This window comes from Gymnoscopelus microlampas (genome assembly GCF_963454915.1).
Source record: "Gymnoscopelus microlampas genome assembly, chromosome: 4".
In the NCBI taxonomy this organism is placed as follows: Eukaryota; Metazoa; Chordata; class Actinopteri; order Myctophiformes; family Myctophidae; genus Gymnoscopelus; species Gymnoscopelus microlampas.
The window spans coordinates 40,940,154-40,957,339 of record NC_139941.1 but is presented as its reverse complement, the minus strand read 5'-3'; the positions used below and the strand labels follow the sequence as shown (position 1 = coordinate 40,957,339).

Genomic DNA, 17,186 nt, shown 5'->3' with positions numbered 1-17,186 from the left:
TTCAATATTTTTCAAGGTTTAATCAATGGGATGTAGCAGCAGAAACGGGTGTTCAAGGTTGCCAGAAACAGAATGGCAAACAAAATGCAGAATTTATTGGGAAAAGGCATAGGTATTTTTGCCCTAATGCCAAAGTGGTGAGAGTCAAAACATGCTATTTTGTTTCATTGCACTCGGGGACAAAAACCTTAGGTAAAATGTTTTATACAGATTTTCAAGGCACATCAAGGTCTAGTAAAGGTTATCAGCAAATAACTTAAAGTGAACATTTAACTAAAAGTACTTTTTCATTAGTTGGCTGATGTGCTTTGCCATTCTAATGTTGCCGTACATGATTCGATGACACCAGTTTGTGCACCACTGCTGGGTGGAGAACAGTGAATGGTATTGACCGACCGTCGACGGCAACACCATAGTGGAAGTAGCCAATGCAATGTCATTTAGTTTACACATATTACATAATCATATTAATTTAGTGTACAAACACAAAGAACTGGACAGAGCCCAGAATGTTAACAATAAATAATATTTATTTCCATCACCCTGCACACCGTATGTAACATAATGATTTTGGCAGATTTTTTGGCATTCTGAAAATGACAGTATAAAAAGTAATTGATCAAATCCAACAAGACCTACCAGCTTAGCACTCTTACAGTCTCCAAATACATTGTATACATTTGTCAATAGCTGTACAAAACATTCTATTTCTAGGTTGTAGAGAAACACTGCGCCAGAAGGCATTCAAAATTAGCTTTAACAGTCACAATTACATGATGAGTACATAATGCATTACATTCACATTTCTACATCAAAGATTATCGTTGACGAAAATTATACACAATAGATACTCAACTCCCCATGCAGTGAATAATGTCAGTAAAAGTAGCTCTGCATACATTGTCTTTTAAATCTAATATTCTTATAGCAAAATGTACTTGAATTACACTCATTGGTGATATGTAGAAGGACTCCTATCAACGCTAAAATAAAGCAGGCACATCTTTACCAGTTTTGCTACACCCTGGCAGTATTTGGTCTGGTCACCCACTCGTACAATATTCAAACTCCTGTTTTCTCTTTTACAGTACATTTAATACATAACATTTTCAAACACAAGCAGAAAGCATTTGCTGGTTAATCCTCGTTTCAAGTAAAAACTCATTTAAAGTGAATTATCATTGCATCTGATCAATATTTGTGCAAAACACAGAACAAATGTGCAGAGTTTACAGTTAATCAGAATTAGGCCTGAGAACAACTTCTATTCCGGGCACTGAATCATAGTTGTTATGACACACGGCAATTGGGTATGTGTCACACAGTGCCCCCTTCCTACAGTACATTGCCATTCCGTAATGTAATACATTCCAGCCTGTAATGTGGGGAAATAATGCAAGTCCCATCAAGGGTTTCCCTGTAAATAATAAGATCAAGGTGCTTTTGTGTATCAACAGTGTAGACGGCCCATCTTCACTGAATAGATGGATGTCTAAGGCATTAGGTTTGCTTCCTGCAACCACAGTGTTGGAGATCAAGTTTCCAGAGCAGAAAGACGGCGCTCAATGCACTGCTTACCTGAGATCGAGAGAGAACGAAAGAGCAATTCATGACACAATGATGACTTCACTGGTGCAAGAAAAATAATGAAATAAAAAGGTATTTGGTAATACTGATTACTATACAAATGTTATTCAGCTATATCATGCAGCCGCCTGTGTTTGTATCTGATGGTGTGTTCACATACATTTATTGATGTTATCAATGTCTTCTGGCTCTGTGATAATGCGGGACAGTCCTTCCATCAGCAGGAAGGCTTTGTGGTAGCGCTGGACTGATGCTTGACCATGGTGGAACATCTCATCTAGGGCTGCAGACTGTACCTGGATACAATAAAGACACATACACAAACATACAGGAAAAAAAACACAATCAGTGTCACTAAAGTATATTGTCTGCTGTAGATATCAGATAAGCTTTACAGACCTAAACCATTACAATCCATTTTCTTTAGATAAAACAGTACTCATAGCAAGATAAGGACCTCTAAATGTATACAAATGTCATACAAATACATACTGTATACACCAATACAAATGAATAGATACTAGAGTGCTAGAGTGGATTTGGGGTTGATATCCACACCAGCATATTTTAGTTCATTCACCATCTGCACAGTGTGGCTGTAAATGAGCTTCTCTGCTGTGATGCCATTGAAGCGGTCCATCAGCCTCTGTTTGTCGAGAAGGAAACTCTGCAGTCGACCGGTGAGGGAACGGCAGCACGATACACAACTCTTGTACAAATCATTCAACTTCTTGATCACTGCACACACAGGGAGGACAGATGCAGGATTATTACTCATAATCATGTCATGTCATGGCATGGCATGGCATATTCTAAAATTCAATTGCAAGTCAAAATGTTGCCAGTGCTGCATTGTGTAAAATGTATGTTACAATAAAAACCTTGAACTATACAAAAGCATTTCTGTCTATGGTTAAATTACATTAGAAATTCCAGTAATTGCTGGTCTCACCTTGCTTAGCTGTGACTGAGGGAAGCAGTCTGCCTTGTTTGATGTCCTCTTTAGCAGTGCGCAATGCTGAGGACAGAAACTCTTCGGCCTTCATGTACAACACCAACCGCTCTGCATTGCTACCATATTTGAAAACATAGACAACGTCACTCTCAAGAACAATTTGCAGCACAAGGAAGAATATTAAAATGACGATGATAATGATGCAGAACATTACACCACAAAGAGACTAACCCTAACCCAGAAATAAGATTTTGTTTCAAAATAAATTAAGATGCTGGTGCTTGGTTAAAGCTAAGAAGCACAAAAAGCTGCATGGATCTTACCTCCACTCTTTACTAAGAAGACTGATCTGGTCAGCTACGAGGCTCTGCTCCAGGAAGGACAAATCAGGATTGTCGCTGGCCTCTGGCCCTGTGTCTTTAGAGGAGGCAATCTCAATGACACAGTGGACGAAAGCCAAGGTGAACCGGAGGTCAGCAAGAGCATCTGTGTGTGGTTGCTGTAGTAAAGACATGTGATGCTATGAATGAGCAACCCACTCTGTACGAGCCACAACGCCCTAATCACATGACCACGTTACTAGTGCAATGTATGCTTTTGCCATTACAGCCCTCAGACTTTGGAATAACGTGTCTGAGGAGCTTTGCCTGGCAGAATCGCTGTCTCTTAAATCCTTATAAAATAAATAAAACCTGCCTTTATCATAATGTATTTGTTTGGGGAAAACTAGCTGCAAGCTCCACTTTAAAAATACCTATTATACAAATAAAAAGGTCTCTATTATTGTTATTACCTCCATCAGTGTGTCTTCAGGCAGCTCTGGAGGGTGAAAAGTCATACTTCTATGTGGCGAGGCCTCCATAGCTTCACTCTCACTGACTCCACGGCTCCTCCTCTGCAGCAGATGATTGTAGAAGAGCCGGGATGGACTGATGTTACTGGGGGAGTCTGAAGTCAAAACAAACACCAGTACCATTTAACAATTACACAGCTGAAATTCAAGATTTGGGGAATAAGAGACAATGAGTATTTGGATTCATGTAATGTGACAAAAATAAATAGCTGTATTGGATTAATCATGTTTTAAAGAAAATAAAGCAATCACTGGCTAATTTACCCTGGAGTATGATTCACAACAGTATGTGATAAAGATTTGTTGTCTCAAAAGCAGTGGCGTGCACAGACATTTTGAGGGGCAGGTGCTCAAGTAAATTATACTTTTTTTTGTTTACTTGGTCTGCTCTTTTTTCCCTCTACACCTATACCTCTTTGCCAAAAATAGCCGATCTACAAGCCCACAACGCCTCGCAGCGCGAGGCGTTGTGGTCTCGTAGATCTGCTATTTTTTGGCTAAAGTTCTCCTCAGAAAAGGTTCGAATGGTTATGGTAAAAAGAAAAATCATATCACATAAAGATTTGGTGGACCCCCTGTAGTAACTCTGAGGACCCCCTGTTGAAGAACCCTGCTGTAAACTGAAAAAAGTGCCCTTTTTTCAAAAGGGCACTTCTGGTCAAGAGGGCAAAGGGCAGGTGCTCTAGCACCACCAAGAGTCTATCTGTGCACGTCCCTGCTCAAAAGAGTTTTTAATGTGAACATTTGCTATGGTTTCATGTGAGAGGGCCTCTCCAAATAAAATTTGGCAATGGATGTGCTGCATTGTGCTCATATGTGATGTCATGTGATGTGTTTTTGTTGTTGTTGTTTTTTATCTGGCTATCTGGCGTAACCCCTACCTGAGAACCCCCTGGTTGCAGTGCTATCAGGACAGGTGTTTTGTCTTGAAGGAGTACCCGGGGCGAAGATGTGGTTAGGACTGTCTTGGGTTCCAGGATATCGATGATAACCACTAGGTGGAGCTGTAGGAACAAGTAGGTGGCTGAAAACGACATAACTTACAGTATACTCAACTGCATATACAGTGTTGTGTGTGTGTGTGTGTGTGTGTGTGTGTGTGTGTGTGTGTGTGTGTGTGTGTGTGTGTGTGTGTGTGTGTGTGTGTGTGTGTGTGTGTCCATCATCTACTCTCCTACTGTAAAATGGGGAAAACTCTGTCCTGTCTGTCCGACTCCTCATCCATTTTTCTCCACAGGGGTTTGACAAATCAATCTGAACTTAGACAGAGAATTTTTAACTTTCCCCAAATTTTTATTTTCATTTAACTTTTCAATAGCATCTTTGTGAACTCTCGCTCAATTAAGACTACTGTGGGTGGAGCCAGGGGGAGTGACTCAAGGTACGTTCACACAGTTGCGGCAGAATACCGCATCTGATGCGGCAGATGCGCCCATTTCCGTCCGTTTCTTTGTTATCTTCCAGAGCTTTGAGCAACTGGAGAGTAGCGCATGACAGATGTTGGCTCACTGGGGGGAAAGATCTGGACAGTCTTTCTGTTTTTTCCCATATAATAGGAGTGGATGGCACTTCCGACCACAAATCGCAACTGTGTGACCGTACCTTCAGAGAGCAGTGCCTATTTGGCACTGCTATGTGTGCTGTCCTCTTTATAATATTATAATATACCTGGGCTTAGGGCCACACACACACACACCCCTTGTGTTTAATATGGACATGCCCTGTACAGTGTGGTGGTACTAACACAACATTTCATAACTGTGGTTTTCCTAAGTCTACAAAAATGGCATAAAAGCTGTGTCAGTAAATAACATCAGGTTACATAAACAAAGACGCTGTTTGTTTGCTGTAGTCTTGTCATGTTGCCCAGGTACCTGTGGTGTCCATATACTTGTCAGAACAGAGGCTCTCATCACTCCCACCGTCGACAAGCTGAGATCCAAAGGCAGCCTTCAGTAGCATATCAGACAGCCGGCCTGTACTCAGTGACCTGGACATTCAATACACCAACACACCCCATCAGGAGTATTTAACGATTCATCAATTGACATATGGTCTATAAGGTATAATCTACAGGTTGAATAAGTTCAGTTTTCCGCAAGCTAGTACCACAGTTTAGCAGAACAATTCTGACCTTTTGAAAGGGCGCTGTTTGTTTTCTGCTGTCATGATGAGGTTGGTCTGGGCACCAGGGGAGAGGCCAAGAGTCCGCAAGTTTGGGACTGTCATCCTTCGGCATGGAAACGATGTTGGAGGCTGCCAAGGAGGACAAATTAGATTCTGCGACACCTTGTTGGTCACATAACTCCTTGTCACTTGGAAATGCCTAATACCAATTTAAAGGAATTCCACAAAAATCGACTTCCTGATATTTGTTGCCCTGTTGACTTTCAGCTGCCTGATTGCAAATTGTAACCCAATACTTTATCTATTAACACAAAGTGATATGTTTACTGCAAATGTTTATTGCATTTTCTCATTGTACAAAAAATGCAGTCCAGTTGTTAATACGTTCTTGCTTATCATGTATTTGTATTTGGTCATATATTTTTGTTCTGTATGTTTTGGAAGCTGACCTTGGGGCTTGGGGAGCCATGTAGATTGGAGTCGGGATTCCGACTCTGGAACTTATGCCAACCACCAGAGCTGCGCGCCATGTCAGGAGAGCCAGCGGGCATTCCAGTCTTTGTGCTGAGGGGGCGACTGTGCTCTGAGATCTTTGGAATGGCTCCAACTAAAGAGGGCACAGAGTTAAAAGTAATGAAAGTAAATAACATTCTATCCTGCAGGGGGACAAGATAGTAGGCCCCTTTTAGCAATGCTTAGGTTAAAAGCAGTGATCATACCTGCACAATATGTCAAGAGATATTGAAAACCCATTGGAAATATGGTACTCTGCTATAAGTCAAAATATCTAGACAATCCTCACACTTCGCTCTTTGGGTGCTAAAAACATCTGCTCCTCTACGAGTGCTGCATAAGTGTAAAGGCCAGTCCACACCAATGATTCGCAACATGCAACTACTTGCAACTACTTGCAACCATTATCCCCAATGGCAGTTGCAAGGAGTTGCATTGGTGTGGACTGGCCTTAAAACGTTTTGTTGCAAGGAGTTGCGACTAGTTGCATTGGTGTGGACTGGCTTTAACGGTGTAAAAAGTGTTGAAGCAGTGGGCCACATCGCTGAAAGAAAGCTTGTGTGCCCAGCCAAACCATATTCCATAAGCCACTTTGCACTTACTTCACACTCAGGGGTTGGGAAAACCCACCCCTGACTGCAGTACAAATTACAGCCAAAAAAAAAAGAGAGAAAGAATTCAGATGCTTGCCTTGAGGAGAGGGCAGATGAGGCCGTGCTCCTCCAGCCAGCCTGGGGGTTCTGAGGACAGGGCTCGGACCTGTAGCTCTAGATCTGCCATATCCTGGAGAGCTTTCATTGCTGCTGCCAGGACAACACAGCATGGCCCTGAATGACACATTTATATTTGCTATTGTTAGAGAGTATGACATTTCTCAAGTTCAAGTCGAAGTAGGATATGCGGTAAGAAAGAGAGGAAATAAAGCAAATAAGCAGAGCTGGAGGAGAGGGTGGTGGTAAAGGGTAGATGGGAATTCCGCTTACTCTGTTTTTGATTGACAAAGGTTAATGACCATACACTGTGCGTAAGTTAAATTGTGAATTGTACTCATAAATGGTACGTGCCTGGTTGAACCATGTAGACCTGCAGGTTGCAGGTTCAGCTCCATCCGTTGATAGTTCTGGACCTGCGTTGGTACAGGAATGGGCACAGACTGGCTGTAATTACTGCCACTGAACTCAACAGGTTTGCTACATGGACAAACAGAAGAGGGAGACGAACAAGAAAAGGGAGCTGTAAGTCGATGCTTATGTATGGATTGTAAAATGCAGTAGATGACTGACAATCTACCCACAAGAAGTAACCAATAACCAGTCAATGCACTATCCAGGTACATCTACCTACCTGCTATCAATCCACCCCTGTTGTTCTTACCTGACGGGATTGGGGGAAGGAGATGGGGAGGAGGGAGGCGTCTTGCCTGCATTCTCTAGACCTCTCTCAGCCAGCAAAGAACTCCTGAGAACAGTGATTGTTTTTGGTACTGTATATATTTATAACACACGTATAAATAAATCACAATTTAGCACATTGGTTTCTTGAAGTTTCAACTCACCCACTGTATATCAGGCTGCCCTCAGTTGGTGACCCATCTCCCAATTCACATATGAAATCATCTGCAATACGTAAAATACACAGCTTTCAGTGATTAAGCCTGTGATGGACTAATACAATGGTAAGAAACAAACAAACACTGGTCTGAATGAGTAAATCGTAAGGGGTCTTACTGGGAAACTGGACAGGCACCATGACATATTCATCTGTGTCAGAAAATGAGTTCCTGCTGTCCTGATTGGCTGCATCCTTCAGCAGGAAGCCAGGGGGCTCCTGTCTAGGGATGTGCAGGGGCTTGGTATTGGAATGCTAAAGAGGAGAGTGGAAGATAACAACGGCTCAGTAAAAATATCTAAATCTAATCAATATCATGGGGTTTACCTCATGAAACACATGTACACCACTAGTTAATTAAAATTAAAAGATGCTAACAATAATAACTAGAAAGTACTGTTCCTGAAGAAACAGTGGGATCGCTAAGAATGTTGATAGTATCACACTAGAAAGTACTGTTCCTGTCTTACCTATTTATATTACATATTGTGATGTCACGTGAAGCGGAGACAATAATAACTAGTGAACATTACATTAGTGTGATCGCTAAAGCGATCCCACAATAATAACAACATGTTATGGCCAGTTTTTGTAGGCTAACTAGTTAGCTAAGTAAAAGCTGTTAGTTCTCTTGATAGTTTATGTAATATCATGTTAGGATTATATTCCTTGGTTTCCCAGGAGGACGTTTACAACAGCTTATCCGCTTTACTGTGTGATTTTCTTTTAGGCATTTCATGAAAAAGAGGATGTACGTACTAGAGGAGAGGCCTGGTTGGAGGTGGAGGAACTGCTTGAAGAACTGCCTGAACCAGAGCTGGGGTACAGATGCATGGGAACTGAAGAGGCTGTCAAGGATACATAAATTAGATATGTTGGTACAGTATGTGGATCTCACTTACACCAACTTCATTGGCTATAAAATGTGTCTAAGCAATATACAGTACATACATTTCTTCATGGATAAACTTGATTCCATGAAAGGGTGGTGGAAAAACTCATCTGTGGGGGGCAAAGTCACAAGTAAACACACCGAAATCAATGCACTGATGTCTTCAATGTTTCAATGAGAAATGTATCAAATCCAAAAGGGTAGGTGTTGTTATAGGTAGAGGCTGACCATAGGTCATGCGTTCCCTGTGATTCCTCTGCAGAAGCCCCAGTAGCAAGTGTCTGAGATGGCTTGAGGTTTCCCTTGGGATGCTAGAGAACGAAGGACACAGGATTTATTGTAAGATTATATTACAATGCCTTCATATCAATATGTAACTCTAACTGATCAAATGTAGGGAGGACAGGCTATGAGAAACTATAATCAAAATGATCAAATTCAGATTACTGGTCCATATGAATTCTAATGAATCATGATGATTAAGGGGAACATACATTTCATCTGTGTTGTGTAAAAAATCTTTGGGACATTTTATGTTGAGCAGAGCACAAAGAGAATAACATTCAAAGCAGCTTGTATTTAATATTTCAACAAGCTTAAGTGCTTTAGGGGCTCTAAGGATGGCAAAGCCAATTGGTCAGTCCGTCTATTCGTCCATCCATTATTTTGATCCCAAACAACATATCTCACTGGCTGAATTGCCATGGAATTTGCTGAGCACCTATATGCTAAGGAGCAGCACAGCCTCTCGGGATACTAGTGGGGATTTTAGTCTCTTAGTTTTGTTTAGTGTTTGAGGCACGAGCACATTGGAACACCCAGTGCCGCTGGTTGGAATGTGCGTGTGCAAATGCATGACTTGAGCAACTTGTGTGAGTGTGTGACATGTTTCTGTCTGTGTTCGTTGGTGCTGAGCTACAGTATGTGGGTCATGTGGAAAGTGATAGCAGTGCAGGGCACCAGCAGGTTGGAGCAGTTATAAATAGAGACACAAGAAAACAACAAACTGTCGCTCACACAAACAGCACTGCGCCTTATCACTAGCTTTATCATTCTAGCAGATTAGCGAGGCCAAGAGCGAAGCAACAACCTTACAAAGCAAACAATAGAAGAGGAGGCCTTCAATAGCTCCCAGTAACAGGTTAAGTTGCTGGGTTGAATGGGTTCAGAATCAAAATCGCTTTCACTTGTCAGTATAAAACAATAACAACAATGTGCAAAACATATGACCGTTATAATACCATCTCAGTTTATACTTCAACATAGATACACTTCCTAATTATTTTCAGCCAAGCTAAGCATAACGTGACACTCAAGAGACGGACCATAGATTGTAAGTAGCAGCAGTTGAAGAGGACCTTTTTTCAAGTTCATGACAGCTTATCAGCTGCCAGTGGAAAATAAATGACAGAGCAGGGTGGCTTAGCAGGAAGGAGGAGTTTGGGGGTCCAAAAACCTCTCAAGGCTTTGACCCAGGGGATAATATAATCACCTGTCAGGTGTCTGTGCACATGTCTTCCTGGCCATGGCTATATTTGAAAAGTATTCCTGTATATAGACATTATATATAGGGTGGTGGTTCTGTGTGCTGTGCGTGCAGACCCTTTATTATTTACATACGTACACTCTCTTTACAGTGGGAATAAGTTTGTCATCAACAAACTGATGGTAGAGGAGTGAGCTCTCGCAGTAATGCATGTTTATACCTTCATCCCAGCAGATTTCCGGAGGCACTAACCTGGGAAGGAGGTTCCTGTTGCTCTCATAGAAGAGACGAAGCTCCTGAGGCGTGCTTGCCTGCAGACAACATAGCACAAACAGTCACAGCTGCAACTCATACTGTAAATACACATGCATGAACTTGTGCGCAAAAAAAACAAAAATAAACATGGCATTACCCTTTCCCACACACATTAACATGTAAATGACAGCATTTGGGTGTGCCATTAGAAGCTTTTATTATAAAGTTTGCCAAAAGGCAAACAGGTTATTTTCTCAGACCTTTGAGGCTGTCAACTAAAGCACCCGAGTGAACTCGACACCGTGGCACAACCTGACACTCTCTAGACCTCTGACTTGTAAACCCACTGACTTGCTCGGTTTGCTTTCTCATTCTCTATTCGAGGAAACTGGCACAGAAATATCCTGCCCTGGGTACAAAAGGTTGAGCAATGTGTTTCTTAACTGGTCCATGAACTTCTGGTGACCTCTATAATTTTGAAAATAAATACATGAGAATTAAAAACAGGATTTGACAATCCAACAGGCAGACTAGATTGCTGAGCAAGCGCTACCATGTGTGTACTGTACATAAATCAACGCTGAGTTAATCAACAAACTCCATAAGGGTTTGAGTGTGAGATGAGCAGCTTCATGAAGGGTACAAAGTAATACCCAGGGTTGTGAAGCAACAATATTTACCCTGGCTTCAGAGGTATGAACCACAGCCATGTTCAAACGTTAGCCATCTGTAAAGATGGCTCTTTCCCAACAAGTAGTCACTCTGTTCCAGCACTTTGCAACACTTCATGAACATGTAAATATGTGATATTTGTTGGTCATTTGTGGGAAATACACCTGACCTGACTGGGATGACTCCTGTGTAATGTCTGGTGAATAATAATAATAATAATAATAATAATAATAATAATAATAATAATAACAAAAATGTATTATAAAACGCCCCATTATAAAACCATTAAAAAAATGTAAGGTTTTTCATAAGCATGAGAAGGAATTCAGGGATCATTTCAGATTAGTAGGCCATGGAAACCTAGCCATTTTGGCTAGGTTTCTATGGCCTACTAATCTGGCCAACTAATCTTTTTAGTTTTAGTTTTTTGTTTTAGATACTAAAGATGTTCACAATGTAAAGCAAATGTGCATGAAATGTTATGACACCATCTTTACACTTACAACTAAGGTAACATTTTAAAATGATAGATCCTTGCTGAGAAAATATATAGTTTTTATGTACAGAAAATACTTGGAATAGAAAATTGGATCAGTTTCACATAGTGTGTGTGTGTGTGTGTGTGTGTGTGTGTGTGTGTGTGTGTGTGTGTGTGTGTGTGTGTGTGTGTGTGTGTGTGTGTGTGTGTGTGTGTGTGTGTGTGTGTTAGTAGCACTCACATGAAAAGGGGCCTTTCCAGTCAGACATTGGTACAGTATAGTTCCAATGCTCCACAGGTCAGCCTTGGCATCATAGTTCTGAGACATGATGACCTCAGGGGCCTGTGGTCAGATGAACACCAGTTGCAGATTAGAGATACAGTCCAATGGTACCTATTTAGCTAAATGTATGTGTGTAATAACTATGAACACTCACCATGTACATTGGAGAGCCACACAGTGTAGCCGCCATAGTGTTTGTCTGGAGATGACGTGCAAACCCAAAATCGGCTAGAAGTTAAGAAATATTAACAAGGTGAGGGATGTGTCTTTTTAAGGTGTGTCTGTGCGTGTCTGTGTGCTCAGGGGGGTTAGTGGGTGCAGGGGAGGTGGAGTAGCAGAGAAGTAGCAAAAGTCTAGTCTAGTTGTTTAACCTGTTTAAACACTGGCACGTGCAGCAATAACAACACAAGATAGAGCATTAATTCCATTAGCCTCCACCACCAAGGTTGAACCCCATATAAGAACTTGCACTGTTACTGACTTTTGACTACTCGTACATATGCATATGCACATGGACGACTAGGATGTACTTGCCCCTGGAAAGGAGGAAACCGTTAGTATTTTTTTTTTTTTTAAAGATTTGTTTTTGGTAGTTTTTTATTATTTTTCATTGAAGAGGGACAGGGAAAGTAGTCTGACAGGAAGAATGGGGAGAGAGATGGGGGGAAGACATGCAGGAAAGGCCGACGGGAACGGGACGCGAACCCGCGGCACACTGCTATTAAGGATTTTCAACCAGGGTGCCTAGACCGCGACGCCACGGTCTAGGCCGAAACCGTTAGTATTAACCCCTGCTTTTGGGTCCTTATATTTAATTTGACTGATATCTATTTTCATAGACTTTCAACTTCTCAAACGTTCTCCACTGTTAGAATATCCAAGTAACCTATTGACCTTGATGACACTAGCAGGAAGTAGTGGTCAAATACACACCTAACTTGAAACAGATGTTGTTGGGGTTGTTCCTGCGTCCATCTGGGTGACAGAGCAAGATGTTCTGGGGTTTGAGGTCTCTGTGGATGATGCCTTTGCCCTGCAGGACCTTCATGGCCTGGGTTATCTGCTGCAGGAAAATACGGATGGTGTCCTCACTCAAAGTGCCCTTAGCTGGGGGTCAAATGCCAGAAATTCATGAGATGATGCACAGGTAGGAAGTTAGCAGGGCAACGTATGAACCAACTCGTATATGTTTAGATCATTAATCAACCACTTCCCATTGCCGTTTGCAATGTCTTGATGCTGGTTGCATATTTTGCTCTCTCCGGTGTCACCAGATAAATTAGCAAGAAGGAAATCACATTACAAGGCCATCGGATATGAAGTAAGCGTGATGCTGTAGCCTCATTAGCACGTAAGCGGTACCCCACGTGAACCCAGCCATGTGTATATATACCAAATCATCAAATGAGCTACATGAAGCTTCTGCCAGCCCATGACGCACACCACTATCAACAGAAAATATCAGATGGCGGAGGTTGAAAATATAGGAGCTCTATTGACATGCTGCCATGCTGCCATCCCAATCATGTTGTTTGGGCAGCCCCCACCCCAAGTTACCCCAGCCCCCCAGCCCTATTAAAGAGTATTTCTAGCTGCTTTATTTTTCCACTGGAGGAGTGGAGATAAGAGAGTGACAGATGGGTGAGGTCACTTGCCAAGGATGACTGAGTGTTGTGCCGTGAATATGCAAGCCCCCTTTCACCCTCCACCCACCCTGTGCCCTGGCAATGGCACGAAATCAGACACAAGTCTACAAAAAAAGAGTAACCAGCACATGGGGCAGAGTAAGACTGGAGATCTAGAGGTTAGACATATCACAGTAGATCACGGTAGATTCACTTGGGAAGAAAGCATACATAGGAGAGGGTGTGATGAATGAGTAGGGGAACATTTTCACAATGAAAATATAGTGAGAATATGTTTGGAGATAATCTATGAATTAATAGAAAGATGAGAAAACAACGGGCATAAATAATGAATGGCTGAACCAATCCAGACTGGGAGTTATTTATTGTAGATTTAGCATGACATACGGTACAAAGTAGAACCATCTATTGTGTGGTGGTTTCCAACAACAATCCCTGTTTAGAGCTAATAACTTCTGTTCTCTACCTTTAATTTCTGGGTTAAGTACGTGGCTGATCATTTGCCAGCTGACCTATGGGATTGTTATTCCTGCATACTTTGGTCAAACTGTTAAACCCTTAAACCTATTATAGCCCTCCAAAACACTGAAAGCATTCATCAAAGCCTCACAAAGCCACATTGGCCTGCCAACTTACACTGACTCTCACCTACAACAATAATGTTTACAACAACAACATAATCTGTGAGTGTGCTCCTCTTTCTCAGAGGTGAGGTAGTGATGTGAACCAGTATGCCCTTTAAGCTCTGGCCACAGGTGGCAAGGAAAGTACCACAAGGAACTATCCAAACAAAGCTGTGAGACCAGGCTTGTATTGAGTTATTGTTTGAGAGGTGGAAAATAGCACACTTACTGTGAAGATACTCTGCCAGGTCACCTCCGTTACAGTACTGAAGATAAACGAAACCAAATACAATGGTGAAAGCTTGAACAATGTAAACAAATAACTGAATCTATCATTTGCATTGGGATGCTTTAAAAAACTCAAAGCATTAGACTAGCAAATACCTCCATGACAAGATACACACATCCTCCTGTTTCCTGTTGATAAAGTCAGAAAAAAAGCTTTATTATAGAGGTAAATAAAAACAATCAATACTGTATACAATAATATACCAAAGCGAACCAATGAATGACATTAACATCGAACAACTTTGCTTTGTTATGTAACAAGCAATGCAGGCTCACACTAGGGTTCTATGGGGTAAGTCATAGTGAGCGAGGAGCGTGCCAGGCTTACTGTGTCAGAGCAAACTGAACTGAACTACTGACATCAGGAACGAGGCCATGAGCTTGATTTTCTTTTACCTAGTGACTGCAGTTTTCTTGGTCTGCTGCTGTCTGTATATTGTTCTCTAACAATGATGTGCCTCTTTTTTATCTAAAAGTTATATTTCTTTGTTAAAGTGTCAAATAGCACTTTTTTCTTTTTTGAGGAGCTGGCATGTGATTAAACTAAGTAGTTAATTACACCATAATAGATCCTACTGATATAGAGTGGTTCTATTAAATGAATTAACATGACACTCCACCTAACACTGTCCCTCTTGTCTTCAGACCCGACTCTGAGCAGGTATAAGATCTCAGCCTGTCACCTAAGGTCACCAGGCTGCCCTCTCGTTCTCTGTCTGCTGAGATGGCACAAGAGCGTGCGTGTTATAAGCCATTGTTTAGCTTGGTCGTTAGGTTGCACCCTGCCATCTGTTAAGAGCCAAGGCGACTGAATGGATCAGCTGGCGAATGCCTGGATGGCTGACTGGTGGCTTGTTCAGTGAGAACAGGTGAGAACTTTCAGTCAACCAGACACACAGTACAGAGGCGCCCATGCAAACACACCAATATACTGTATCTCAGGCAAGCTAATATTCGGCAGGGTAGATCAACCATCATTTATTAAAATAAGCATTTAACATAATCTATACAACCCCAGTATATGTCATTGAGTATGCTAGCTGGCTTCATAAAAAAAAAGAAAAAAATAAAGAATGAAAAACTACAACATGCAGAAGGCAAAGCCTTCCCACAATACCACATGAGGCCATGAGGATCAGTGTTTTCTAGAGTATGTCAACATTTACACGTGACTGTGGCAGTGAGGTCTGTTGACTGTTTGGGTGAATGGTTGTACGTGCAGTCGTGCACATGTCTGTTGAGGGCTTGGGGTTCAGAGAGAGAGAGAGAGAGAGAGAGAGAGAGAGAGATGAAGCATGTGAATTGAGAAACTCCTACCTGGTAGTCAAGTAGCCCAACAATATTCTCATGTTTCAGTTCCTAGAGGAGGGTTGTACAAAAATACACAGGTCAGTCAGTGTCTGATGCAAGTGCAGGCAAGACGGGCAGAGAATGTGTGATGCCATTCAAAGCTCTGCTTACCTTCAGTATTTTTATTTCTTTACCAAGGAGAGACTGGGATTTGGCCAAGTTTTTCTTGTTGATGCACTTAACAGCAACTTCACAGTCATGTTTCTAGAAAACAAAACAACAACATCATCCAAGTGTCAACTGACAACATTGTGAAATCAGGATTTTATAATCTGTATCTGGTTATGTAAAAATAAATAACAGATTGTATTCCTCAAATGTTTAATTAAATAGAGAAACATTTGTCAAGGAAGCTCCCCCCCACCCTCAGAGACAAGAGCTCAGACAGTCTGATTCCCCCAGACCCCTGCCATCCCAATCCTAACCTCATTTTTGACAGACAGACAGACAGACAGACAGACAGACAGACAGACAGACAGACAGACAGACAGACAGACAGACAGACAGACTTTTTCTACTTTGTACATATAATGTTTTGTTGATGATATGTATTATTGTGATACTTTTTATACTGTGTTGATGAATTGAATACAGAGGACCACAATGGAAACAAGTCCCCAGGACTTTTTCGTGTTATCCTTTAGCCTTAATGTCTGACTGTACCTCAGTGCCGTTTACATTTCTGACTAACAAAGTATTCAATCAATCAATCCATAGATAGATAGATAGATAGATAGATAGATAGATAGATAGATAGATAGATAGATAGATAGATAGATAGATAGATAGATGAAGTCTGACATAACTGTCAACTGTTTATCATCCTTATTCTTAATGAATTAATGTGTTTTATTTGCAATGAAAATGTTTTGAGATGATGTTTTTTTTAAAGGGATGTGGAACTCCCAAATGTAGTTTTGTTTTTAATAGTGTACTACATGGTGCATGTAATGTTTCAGTAACTGACATACATTTTAACCTAATCTGACCCAAACCTATAGGCCTGTACATTAAACCTAGCTCTGGACCATAGCGTTAGAAGGAGTTAGTTCTCTTTAAGGAGAACTTCTTCTAACACTATGGACCAGAGCTACATTAAACCACACATCTTACCGCTCTGTGTCTTCCTTTGAACACCACTGCAAAGGCACCGTGGCCAATCAGCTCTTTTCTGTTGAACTCGAACTTCCCGATAGTCTCCATCGTTTATAAACAACTCAGTACGGAGCAGCCGACCCGAGTGGAATCAATTCAGGATGTTGACGAATTAATAACGGACACGGTCGCACGATACAGCTTGACGCTCTGATAAAAATCCATTCCGTGGATTCTTCACGTAATCCTTCTAATTAAAGAAATGTAGAGTATATATATCCCTCCAATGTATGTGGTTGTCACCATCGACCAGTCCACCGGAGAGTTGCGCAGTATGAATCAAATCGCGTAAAGTGGTCCTGACGCCTCGAGCGCGTAACGTGTATTAGTCAGACGTGAAATTATATTTCTCAGTCGTCAAAACCATTTTGTCAACATACACCGGCTCACGGACGGTGTTGTGTTTCTCTCTCTC

The 17,186-nt window shown here is 41.5% G+C and overlaps 1 protein-coding gene across 1 annotated transcript; it reads right to left on the bottom strand.

The window, feature by feature from the left end:
* Positions 1-510: 510 nt before the first annotated feature.
* Positions 511-17,186, bottom strand: ulk1a (unc-51 like autophagy activating kinase 1a). Its single transcript, XM_084053928.1, has 27 exons — positions 16,730-17,186; positions 15,728-15,820; positions 15,584-15,625; positions 14,363-14,395; positions 14,208-14,244; positions 12,643-12,816; positions 11,864-11,937; positions 11,668-11,769; positions 10,274-10,332; positions 8,764-8,846; positions 8,595-8,645; positions 8,403-8,491; positions 7,763-7,898; positions 7,591-7,651; positions 7,410-7,493; positions 7,100-7,225; positions 6,726-6,862; positions 5,972-6,129; positions 5,530-5,651; positions 5,270-5,385; positions 4,277-4,399; positions 3,336-3,490; positions 2,866-3,041; positions 2,540-2,658; positions 2,168-2,325; positions 1,748-1,883; positions 511-1,578 (listed from the first exon to the last, which is right to left on the bottom strand). Exons 1-27 carry the CDS (start codon positions 16,817-16,819, stop codon positions 1,535-1,537), a joined length of 2,778 nt encoding a protein of 925 aa, XP_083910054.1. The 5' UTR covers positions 16,820-17,186; the 3' UTR covers positions 511-1,534.

Bases quoted from the DNA above. Each gene is read 5' to 3' on its own strand.
- ulk1a (XM_084053928.1), bottom strand. From the start codon at position 16,819: ATGGAGACTATCGGGAAGTTCGAGTTCAACAGAAAAGAGCTGATTGGC. The intron at 11,938-12,642 runs GTGTGTATTTGA...CTTAACTTCTAG, and splicing joins CAACATCTGTTTCAAGTTAG to CCGATTTTGGGTTTGCACGT. The intron at 7,494-7,590 runs GTGAGTTGAAAC...CACTGTTCTCAG, and splicing joins GGCAGCCTGATATACAGTGG to GAGTTCTTTGCTGGCTGAGA.